This window comes from Stenella coeruleoalba (assembly GCF_951394435.1).
Source record: "Stenella coeruleoalba genome assembly, chromosome: 11".
In the NCBI taxonomy this organism is placed as follows: Eukaryota; Metazoa; Chordata; class Mammalia; order Artiodactyla; family Delphinidae; genus Stenella; species Stenella coeruleoalba.
In genome coordinates this window covers 38434311-38446869 of record NC_137157.1, presented here as the reverse complement: position 1 = coordinate 38446869, position 12559 = coordinate 38434311, and the positions used below count along the sequence as shown (strand labels likewise).

The window sequence follows — 12559 nt, the reverse complement described above, 5'->3', positions numbered from 1 at the left end:
TGCTGTTTTTGCTTACCAATTTTCCATTTCCATTTAGCAGAATGCTAATGGTAGTTTGAAATTCAATTTGAATTTTTTGTTGCATTTAGAATAGCAAGGATTTATGACTAGTTTTGTTTTGATATCTGTTTTCAGGAGGATACACAGGGTTGTAACTAAATTTTTGAAGGAGATATATTTGCTTACATAATTACTTTGACACTTATTGATTGGAAAAATACAAGATTGTAACCTAAGATAAAATTTGAAGATATATATGCCGCCCTAGAAAAAGAAAACTGCATTTAAATTTATGAAAAACATCATTTTAATCTATATTTATGATTAAAGTTAAAGCAGCTCATTTCTCCTCAGTTAAGATATACTTAGAGAGTTGTATGTCTTTAAATGTAGAGACATTTTAGATCAATGAATTTTAAGGTGAAAGGATAATAGAGTTTTAAAATTCTTGCCTTCTGCAGAGCTGTGGTTAAAATACCGCAATTAGATAAGTGCCTTTCATGACCTGACCGTATTCCGGAGAAGGCCAATCTTTAGTAAACACTTTACGGTCACTCAGAGATGTTCTCTAATTCTATTGATGTGTTACTTAAATCCTTTCTGCTTGAGTTTTGCCAGTTGTCTCTTGTGTTCTCCTTATTACAGGACAAATTTTCACTGTGATTCATCTGCAGTTTTAAAACTCACTAAGGAGGTCATAGTTTTTCTTCCTCTTTTCAACATAATTCTTTGGGGGTGATTTTTCTTGCCATGAAAGAAAGAATATTTTTGGTGACAACCAGCAGTGACGTTGGCCTTTGCCCCGTTAAAATTAACTATGGGTCAGAAAGAATGCATCCATTTGTAATTAAGCCTGAGGATTAATACACAAACTTCAAATGGAATGTTTAATCATTCTCTTAAAAAAGTAGTTTCCTTGTGATTTCTATTATATATTGTGCCTGATCCCTTGAGCTAATGATGGACGTTTTTCTTTAATACAACACTTGCTCCTGGAGAAGTAGCTGATAAGACGTGCCAAATTCCGTCAAGGGAATCATCTGCAGCTTGTGTATTTCTGGTTCTCATCATCTGGGACAGGGATTCCTTACATGGGAACTTGACCTTTCAGTTGCTTGAAGGAGGCTAACCTTTGCTCTCAGGGTAGTTTGAGATGTGAAAGCCTGTCTTTCTTGTTTCACGGCACACATAATGAAATGAACTAGATAGAGACTTAAGGGGCTTAAGTCTTTAGCTCATCAAGGCAATAGGCCCAGGGTTCTGTTTTAGTTAACAGAGGTTACTGTTAGTCCAAGGTAAATCTTGACAGATTTATGTTTATAAAAACTGATGCACACCAGAAGATAACTTATTTTTTTGCCCTACAGGTTCTTGTCCTCATGAATGCCTTAACGGAGCTTTCTGTTCTAAGGCTGGTACATGTGACTGTCAAATATTTCAGGCACTTGGGACACGGTGCCAGATTGGTAAGTTTCAGGGATACTTATGAGAGAATTATGAGATGCCGTGGAGAACAGGAAGGCATAATTTGCTGTATTAGTGTTCATTCTTTGGGAGTTGGTACAATAATGTTGTGTATTAACTAGAGTATCCACAATTTATTTCCAGTAATTTTGAAACAATGTGAAAGAAAATGAGTATGCCCACTTTAACTTCTCACTGAACTCTATTTCCTCGTTTTTTCTTTTCTGTTTTTAAATTTTTATTTAATTTTTAAATTAGAGTTGATTTACAATATTATTATTTTTTCATATTCTTTTCCATTATGGTTTATTACAGAATATTGAATATAGTTCCCTGTGCTATACAATAGGACCTTGTTGTTTATCCATTCTATATACAATGGTTTGCATCTGCTAGTCCCAAACTCCCGATCCTACCCTCCCCTGCCCCCCTCCCCCTTGGCAACCACGTCTGTTTTCTATGTCTCTGAGCCTGTTTCTGTTTCATAGATAGGTTCATTTGTGTCATGTTTTAGATTCCACGTATGAGTGATATCATATGGTATTTGTCTTTCTCTTTCTAACTTACTTCACTTAATTTGATAATTTCTAGGTCCATCCACGTACCTGCAAATGGCATTATTTCATTCTCTTTTTTTATGGTTGAGTAATATTTCATTGTGTGTGTGTGTATGTTTGTGTATGTGTGTGTTTGTGTTTCACATTTTTATCCATTCATCTGTCAATGGACATTTAGGTTGTTTCCACGTCTTGGCTATTGTGAATAATGCTGCTATGAACATAGGGGTGCATGTATCTTTTCGAATCATAGTTTTTGTCTGGGTATATGCCCAGGAGTGTGACTGCTGGATCCTATGGAAACTCTATTTTTAGTTTTTTGAGGAACCTCCATACTGTTTTCCATAGTGGCCGCACCAATTTACATTCCCACAAATAGTGTAGGAAGGTTCCCTTTTCTCCACACCCTCTCTGGCATTTGTTATTTGTAGATTTTTTTAATGATGGCCATTCTGACAGGTATGAGGTAGTACCTCATTGAAGTTTTTTTTTTTTTTAAACATTTTAAAAAATTTCTTTACTGTTGTATCTATTTTATTTATTTATTTTTGGCTGCATTGGGTCTTCGTTGCTGCGTGCGGACTTTCTCCAGTTGCGGCAAGCGGAGCCTACTCTCCGTTACGGTGCGCAGGCTTCTCAGTGCTGTGGCTTCTCTTGTTGTGGAGCATGGGCTCTAGGCACACGGGCTTTAGTAATTGTGGCACATGGGCTCAGTAGTTGTGGCTCATGGGCTCTAGAGTGCAGGCTCAGTAGTTGTGGCACACAACTACTTAGTTGCTTAGTTACTCCACAGCATGTGGGATCTTCCTGACCAGGGCTGGAACCTGTGTCCCCTGCATTGGCAGGCAGACTCTTAACCACTGCACCACCAGGGAAGCCCCCTCATTGAAGTTTTGATTTGTATTTCTCTAATAATTAGCAATGTTGAGCATCTTTTCATGTGCCTGTTGGCCATATGTATGTCTTCTTTGGAGAAATGTCTATTTAGGTCTTCTGCCCATTCTTTGATTTTTTCTTTTTCTTCTGTTATTGAGTTGTATGAGCTGTTTGTATATTTTGGAAATTAAGGCCTTGTTAGTCGCATCATTTGCAAATATTTTCTCTCGGTCCGTAGGTTGTCTTTTCATTTTGTTTATGATTTCCTTTGCTATGCAAAAGCTTATGTTTTATTAGGTCCCATTTGTTTATTTTTGTGTTATTTCTATTGCCTTGGTAGACTGACCTAAGAAAACATTGGTATGGTTTATGTCAGAGATTGTTTTGCCTTTGTTCTCTTCTAGTAGTTTCATGGTGTCCTATCTTATATTTAAGTCTTTAAGCCATTTTTTGAGGTTGCGTTCTAACTTCATTGATTTACATGTGGCTGTCCAACTTTCCTGACACCACTTGCTGAAGAGACTATCTTTTTATCCATTGTGTATTCTTGCCTCCTTTGTCAAAAGTTAATTGACTGTAGGTGTGTGGGTTTGTTTCTGTGCTCTCTATTCTGTTCCATTGATCCATATGTCTGGTTTTGTGCCAGTACCATGCTGTTTTGATTACTGTAGCTTTGTAGTATTGACTGAAGTCTGGGAGGGTTATGCCTCCTGCTTTGTTCTTTTTCCTCAGGATTACTTTGGCAATTCTGGGTCTTTTATGGTTCCATAAAAATTTTAGGATTATTTGTTCTAGTTCTGTGGAAAATGTCATGGGTAATTTAATAGGAATCGCATTAAATCTGTATATTGCTTTGGGTAGTATGGCCATTTTAACACTATGAATTCTTCCAACCCAAGAGCATGGGATATTTTTCCATTTCTTTAAATCATCTTCAATTTCCTTTATCAATGTTTTATAGTCCTCAGTGTATGAGTCTTTCACCTCCTTGGTCAGGTTTATTCCTAAGTATTTTATTTTGTTTTTGATGCGATTCAAGTGTTTTTTCCATTTTAAATGGTACTAGCCCATTAAAACCAGGCTTCCAATTCATCTCTCTTTTGCTTTATAAATTAGATTTGTTATTTGGAGCCACTCATTCTTTTTGACTTTGAATTAATGGAACATTCTGTACATAAAAGAGAAATAGTGTTGAGAGCTCTTCAAAGGCAGAAGGTTCTTAAAAATATTTTTATCCATGGTGTCTAGGTTAGGACCCTACATCGATAATGACTAAAAAGCATTCATTTGTTAATGAGTATTAATTGAGCATCTACTCGATCCCAGGCTGGGCACTGGGAAGAGTGAGTAATATAGACATGTTTCTGCCCTCTTGGAGGTTACAGTCTAGAGGAGGGGGACCAACACATAACAGATACACAGTAATTACACTTGTGACGTTCTGTAAAGGGAAGTGCAAGATTTTATGAAAATATGCAACAGAGGTAAAGCATACTATCAGAGAAGACTGCCTGAATAATGAATAACTCTGTTTTTTCTTGAAAAGGCCAAAGTTGGCCAAGCCTAATACATTTAGGTAAATTACAAAAAGAAAAGATAAAATGATTGTGCCTTATCTTTATGCTCTTTATAGAGTATATTAACACATTTTAATGTTTTAACCAATATGTATTACACGTTTTGAGTGCTCCGTAAATGTCACTGATTTTCATATTAATCTAGAAGGAAGGGTCTACAAAATCAAAATGGAATGGAAGGTGACCCACAAAGGTATAAAGGGAGATAGGCATGAAGGCGACAGGAGATAAAGTTGTATGCTTTAAGACAAACACTGCTTACAATGTGACCAGTTTGAAGTCATGAATTCCTAAATTCCAGCATACTTTGGATGACTAATGCTCCCCATCCCCAGATCCCAGGCTTCTAAACATGACTTTTTGGTCAGTGGTTAATTTTCTCTGTGGATGCTATTATTTTTGAAAGAATTGCAGAGACTAGAACACTGTCAGTGTTAATTTTTAGAACACTTAGTGGTGACATTTCTTTCTTTCTGAGCCATTATATTTGCTTTATCACTATCACCTTCTTTTACTTTATCATTATCTCCTCTCTTCCTCTCTTCCAGAGTCTTTGTTTGGAAGCAAAAATTAAGTAAGTTTCTAACATAAATCCTTTCTTCAAAACAACTTGGAGACCATGTTTTTCTTCAGAAGAGTTTGATAGTTTTGAGAGCAGTTGGTAATTTTGTTAGGTATTTTTCCCTGTGATATTGTCCACCAAAGAAGAAAACATTTATTTTAATGAAAATTAGAATTACCTAGCATGACTGAACCTTGCCAGAAACAGGTATAATTTGTTTTATTCTACTAAATATTATCCTATTTCTTTTCAGTGCCAAACATGGGCAGTGGCAGAGATGGGATTTGCAAAAGCTGGGGACAGTACCACTTTGAAACTTTTGATGGCATCTACTATTATTTCCCAGGAAACTGTTCTTACATCTTTGCGAAGGACTGTGGTAATTTGGAGCCTCGGTACACTGTATGGGTAGGTGATTCTAGGACATAATTAACTAAAAATTATTTCTGGCCAAGTCTGTATTTTTAAAATACTGGACAAATCATGGAAAATATATAGTAATCATAGCATGAATACTTAGGGCCCTGACTAGGGAAGGAGAGGGGCTGGTTCTGAATGGGATGGGCCAAATTTGTAGCTATTTTGAGTATATTTCTATCAAGATGGAGCCTAGGACTGGGAGAAGAAAGGTTTGCATCCATGTGGTAGGGACATGTAGGCAACACAGAAATGTCTATACCATGGATGTCATAATATCAACTCCAGTTGACGTACTCATTCTTCACATTTTATTTGATCATGTTGAAGAGAGGGTAGGTTCAGGCATCAATCATATTACTTGTGTATGTTTCCTTCTTGACATGTCCAGTGTGATGGCCATCTGAATGTTTTAAAATCACATACCTCGGTCTAATCTGGGGGCTGGAATTTATTAAATGGAGTGTATGAATTATATAAACACAGGCTAAAGGATGTGGAGACAGGCAGCTAATTTCTAGGTAGACTGATACTATATGATTGAGCTCAGAGAGTTAGTTCTTAATTGCAGAGTTCTTTCTTCAAAAGAATTCATAGGAGACATCTCAAAATGCGAGCTGCAGAGTAGCTCTGGTAGAAGTAGGGAAGTAGGGACCTCTTTCCCTGCTGTTGTCTTCCTCTGAATTTTCTGGTATCTCGAAACACAGCTAGAAAACTGCAGTGCTGTCCTGTTCTAAAGCTAAAACCCTCCATAACTATCATTTGTTTGAATCTCTGTTGTTGAATCCCTCCGACTTATGTTGGAGTTGCCTAAATTTTCCTCCTCTCTTAGACGAGGCAAATATTCAAAAGTAGGCCCTAAAGCTTTTCAACAGCAACAAATCCTTGTGCCCTCAAAAGGAAATGAAGTCTATTGAAAGTTAACTTATGGGACATAAGGCTAAAACATTGGAGGTCTCTTTAGGTAAGGAAGTTAGTGGCATGCGTTTTTAGTTCATATAGGGCTCAGTCCCCTATTGTCCTTTACTCATCCACTCTAGGAAGGAGTTGCTGGGTTTATCACTCAAACATCTTCTGACTCTCTCATTGAAATGTTCTTGTCCAGTGTCCGATCCTTTTGAGGACTAAGGTGTCAAGTAGATAATTGTGTGATCCTAACACACAATGTTCAACTGTGCTTCCAGAGTTAATAGATAGTTGTTTTTACTTGGCCCTGTTTGGTTGGTGGAATTTGCTTTCACATTAACAAATCCATTTACTTTAAATGTCATCTTTCCCCGATTGTAAAAGTTGTTCACCTCTTTTGTAGAAAATTTGAAAAAATTCAAAGAAGTCTAAAAAGTACTATCAGAATGATCAGTTAAGGCTTATCAGTGCTAATGGCTTCATATATTTCCTTCTAATTTTTTTCCTCCGGATTTTATACACATAAATTTGAAATTTTACTATGCATAATTTTATTTCCCGCATTTTCACCTAATATTATATCAAGAACTTTTTTTCCACGTCAAATGTTCTTGACAAACACAGATTTTGTTAGCTGTTATTTGTTCCAACTATGGAATACTGAAATTATTTAATTGTACCCTGTTTTAGAAATTTAGATTTAAAAAATATTTTCAGTATTTTAAAAGATGTGTATTAATAAATATCTTTATACATATATCTTTTTATGCTCTTGATTCTTTTCTTTTTCTTCTTTAAATTCAATTTTATTTTAATGAAAATAATACATGTACTTAGTTTAAAAGATTTCTTCAAGATATATGAAGCCAAAAAATAGCCCCTCTTTCCTTCACTCCTTGACCCCAGTTGAAGTCTGATGCCCCAAAGGCAAATTACTTCAATTTTTTTAGCTGTTTCTTCTGGCTTTTACCTAACATGTCAAAATGTGCTATTATTTCTTTATTTATCAAAGTTAGGACTTATTTCTTCACTTCTTACTATGGAAAATGGGAAGTCATCTGTTACGTTATCCTTCATGCCCCTAACACACACACACACACACACACACACACACACACAAACACACACACTTTCCTTTTCTCCTCCTAATAGTTATATCACCGTTATTGGTTAAATATGTGGTTTTTATACTATTGTTGTTTACATATTGTACATATATGAAAAATATTTATATAAATATTGTTGAGAGCCAAGCCTAATATGTTATTGTGATTTTATTCTCTGTACAATTTTATAGAATTAACAGTTATCCCATTTTTCATTTGCTGCATTTTCTATACTTCAATCATTTTTTCCTTCAAAGTATCTCTAAACAACTGTTCTCAATATGGTCAGATACATCAGACAATCTCTCAGTTTCTCTTTCCTTCCCATGTGATGTCCCTTCCTCAGTTCTTCATTTTCCTGTTCCAACTGAGAGTGGTTGTTTTTGAGCCTACTGTACACCTAGCACTTAGGATTTTATTCACCATCTTCCTGGAGAATTTCATTCTTCTCTCTCCTGTATTGGTTTCCCTGTTTCTTAGGTCCCGTGAAGTGTCTAGCAGTCCTTGAATTTTGTTCATACTTGAGAGATAGGCTCTAAAAAGCTTATTGGATGCTCTGATCATGTGGGCAGTGCTTGTTTATAGTGCTTTCTGGAAAGGGAAGATATTTTCCTGGAAAGAGTGTTACCGAACTAGGTTCATTTTGCCCATCTTGCAGCAAGCCAAAATGCTGAGGTGCCGGGGTTTGCAGCAAAGGGAGGGTTTATTAGGCAGCCAAGCGAGGATACAGGAGAACAAATCTCAGATCCATCTCCCTGAAGGCAAGGGTCTTGGGGTGTTTATTGGATAAAGAATAAAAAAGCAGGGTGGCCTGAGGCATGGAAGCCTGGGGCAAGGTGACTGGAAAAAGGTGTGGGGAATCGTTGTTCCAGAATGGAGGCACTTAGCATGATCTGAGGGTGTTTTCAGCCCTCTGACGTCAAAAGGTCACCACACTTGCACATTGGAGCAAGTTGGAGGGGAAGGGGTCCTCTCCAGTCTTAACCAGCTAACTCAAACTAGACACCCCTGACACCAAGTTCCTGGAAAACAACTCGGGCAAACATCTTATTGTTTAGGCTACATGTTGCTTGGAGTACATGCAAATCTTTGGTAGCAACAATTAAAATGACCTTGATTAGTGAAGGTAGGTGAAATGGATTTGACTAATGATTACCCATGTTTCAAGAGTGCATAGGAGGGAGAAATTTGAAATCTTGATTATAGTTTGGAAATCACTTTCAGAATGTTGAAATTCAATTAATTCTGATTTCTGATCATTTTGCATATGGTCTTCTAAAATTTCCCCTCTTTTTTTTTTTTTAATTTAATTAATTTATTTATTTTTGGCTGTGTTGGGTCTTCGTTTCTGTGTGAGGGCTTTCTCTAGTTGCGGCAAGTGGGGGCCACTCTTCATCGCGGTGCGCGGGCCTCTCACTGTCACGGCCTCTCTTGTTGCGGAGCACAGGCTCCAGATGCGCAGGCTCAGTAGTTGTGGCTCACGGGCCTCGTTGCTCCGCAGCATGTGGGATCTTCCCAGACCAGGGCTTGAACCCGTGTGCCCTACATTGGCAGGCAGATTCTCAACCACTGTGCCACTAGGGAAGCCCTCCCCTCTCTTTATAGAAATTTTTAGTTCTTTTTATCCCCAATGTTCTGAGATGTCATTATGTGAATTTTTTTTTTCTTTTTTTCCCGTTTATCGTGCTAGGTACTTGATAGGCTCTTTCTAGCAATTCAAATCCTTCACTTTTGGAATAATATTTCTTTCTTAATTTCCTCTCTTTCTCTCTTTCAGAAATTCTGTAATTCAGATATTGGAGCGCCTGAACTAAGTGACTGATTCCTTAATTTTCTCATTGATTTATTTCTCTTTTCCATCTTTTTGCTTTTTTGTTTTACATTTTAGGAGATTTCTTTCCAACCTTAAATATTTATCTTCCAGGGGTTCTATTTCAGTTATAAGTTTTTCCTATCGTACTGTCAATATCCAATCACCTATTTTTATTCCTTGAATTTCACTTTTAACATCATTTTATTCTTGTTTCATGAATGGCCTTTTCTCACTGTTCTCCCTGAAGATATCAATTATGGATTCTTGGAAGTTTATTTTTCTGACTTGTTTTTGATTCCTTTGATCCCCTTTCTTTTGTTTACTTGGCACCTGCCTTTCACATTGCAGGCTTTTATCAAATGATCCATGAATGTTTATTCACATTTGAGAATTAGGCTGTAAAAGCTGGTTGGAAGATCTGAATACATGGATGGGGGCTTGCTTGTCTAGTGGGAGATTGAGCAGGGAGTCTCTGGTTTCATTAAATAAGCCCCCAATATTCGTATCTGTACATCTTTTTCAATTTTGTTTCTTCAAGGAAACCTCCTCCAGTATCCTGCCTGGGGTCATATGTCTGGATTCCTGGATACTGAGAACATTTTAGTTATACTCCTACTTTAGGCTTTTTGCATTTGCTATTCCCTTTGCCTAGAATGGTCTAAATATCCATATGGCTTGCTCTTATCCCTCTTTCATCTTTACTAGAAGTTCCCCTTCTCAGCGAGGCTTTTGTTGGCCATTCAGTCTAAAACAGCCCCCAACCCCCCAACAACCCTCGATACACATGCTGTCTATCTCTTTTCTCCACTTAATATTTCTTCATGTCATGTAGCATGGTGCATATTTTAGTTACATGTAGTTATATATTTTTTATTAACTGTTTTTCTCTAATGGAATATAAGGTTCGTGAGGGCAGGTATTTTTGTCTATTTTGTTGACTTCTACATCTCCAGAATCTAGAACAGTGCCTGGTACATAATAAGTGATCAATAAAATTTGCTGATTAATCACTAAATTATATATTACATTCTTGCAGTATTAAAAACCTATCTTATCATTGGTGATTTTTCTTATCACTTTTATGCTTTGAAAGTTCTTTTCCATCTATATAGTTATATATATTTTCTTTCAGCTATTTTCTGCTGTCATTATTTGGACCTTTTAAACTTTATTTTGGTGGTAGGGTAAGAGAAACTAACATTCCTCTTCTCCTTTCTTACTTTTCTCTTTTCTTCCTTGCTTTCTTTTTTATTTTTACTAGTAAACTAACATTCCCATCAGTTTTTTGAGAAATAACCTCTCTTCCCTAAAGTGTTTGGACAATTTTATTTTTAGAGTTATAGTTACTTTTGCAACCTTTAAATATTACTTTGTGTAATATATATATTTTTAACATCTTTATTGGAGTACAGTTGCTTTACAATGGTATGTTAGTTTCTGCTTTGTAACAAAGTGAATCAGCTATACATATACATATATCCTCATATCTCTTCCCACTTGTGTCTCCCTCTCTCCCACTCTCCCTATCCCACCCCTCTAGGTGGTCACAAAGCACCGAGCTGTTCTCCCTGTGCTATGTGGCTGCTTCCCACTAGCTATCTATTTTGCATTTGGTGGTATATATAAGTCCATGCCACTCTCTCACTTTGTCCCAGCTTACCCTTCCCCCTCCCTGTGTCCTCAAGTCCATTTTCTAGTAGGTCTGCATCTTTATTCCCATCCTGCCCCTAGGTTCTTCATAACGACTTTTTTTTTTTTTTTTAGATTCCATATATATATGTTAGCATACGGTATTTGTTTTTCTCTTTCTGACTTACTTCACTCTGTATGACCGACTCTAGGTCCATCCACCTCACTACAAATAACTCAATTTCGTTTCTTTTCATGGCTGAGTAATATTCCATTGTATATATGTGCCACATCTTCTTTATCCATTCATCTGTCGATGGACACTTAGGTTGCTTCCATGTCCTGGCAATCAGGCCACATAGTTTTAGAATATTCACATCCTGTATGTAAAGATTCAGATCATTTAAATAAATATGCTAAATTAACTTGTACTTTATGAAGTTACTTCTGTTGTCCAATTTCTGAAGCAAATTTCTTTTTTTCTCTTGAAAATCCTAACTGTAGTTATAATTTTGTGAAGTTTCATGGGACTAATGATGCTATAGAGCTGTAGACATGCATTGTGGATTTAGTTAACTCAGATGAAGGCAAGTTTGTGTATTGTTGTTGGTTTCTATGCTTTCTCTTGTTTTTCTCCCTTTAAGGTTCATAATAGCCCTAAATGCCTTGGTTCAGTGTATCACTGTTATCGGTCGATCAGCTTGTTCTTTTCCGACCAAGAGGAAATTCGAATTTATGGGCATGAAATAAAAAAGAATGGAATCAGGTAAGATGATAAATGATATAATGAAAGTAATACAACGGATTAACAGAATTTCTAAACATCTCACTTCTAAACATTCTAAATTTCTAAACATTTCTAAACAGAATGTGGAGAGAAGGGAGAGGATTTCTTCAACAGTAAACTTTAAGTTATAGCATACAGACATAAAAATTTCAGTAGGCTCCAAAGCCAACCAGGTGGCCAGGAATCTAACAGTTTAGCCTCCCTAATGTTTTTGCAGGATACAAATATACTTATATAGGTGGAGGTAAGATTATTACATCTACTTTTAAGAGAGATTCAGGAGAAATCCTCATAGTTCAACTCAAATTATTTTTGCCCCCTTTCTTAAATCTTTTCTTCTTCTTTTTTTTTTAAAGCAGTAAATCAAAATAAAACTTAACCTCTGAAAATCCTTTCCAAATTTGTGTGAATGAGGTTTGGGTGTCAGGATTTTCTGTTAGTGTTCTGACGAAGAGTTGAGAGTCAATAAATAACTGGTCTTCTTGAATAGCTAAGAGAGGGGCCCACTTGTAGAACTGAAACTTTAGGGGAAGCGGATGTTTATTTATTTGGTGGAAGGTTTCATACATTTTAAACTAGAAGTACTGTGGAGTAATCTACCATCCAATCTAAATAAGTATAGAAATACTCAATTTTAAGTTGCCCCCCCATCCTTGACACACTCTCTATCCCTTTTCTCTGCTTAATATTTCTCCTTCATGTCATCTAGCATAGTACATATTTTAGTTACATTTCATCATAAATTTTATTAACTGTCTTCCTCTAATGGGATATATTTCATGAGGGCAGGTATTTTTTGTGTTTTGGCTGACTCATGCTGAGAAAAGTAAATTGTGTGAATGCACAATTCTATCCATCATGCAGA

General features: G+C 36.4%; 1 protein-coding gene across 3 annotated transcripts in view; it reads left to right on the top strand.

Moving 5' to 3' along the window:
* Positions 1–12559, top strand: part of OTOGL (otogelin like) — a 355766-nt gene that overhangs the window by 216482 nt on the left and 126725 nt on the right. For all 3 annotated transcript variants that reach the window (XM_079936918.1, XM_079936917.1, XM_079936916.1), the window contains exons 6-8: positions 1368–1466; positions 5290–5444; positions 11552–11673. In XM_079936918.1, coding sequence (XP_079793044.1) covers positions 1368–1466; positions 5290–5444; positions 11552–11673 — 376 coding nt within the window. The remainder of the gene's footprint in view (positions 1–1367; positions 1467–5289; positions 5445–11551; positions 11674–12559) is intronic.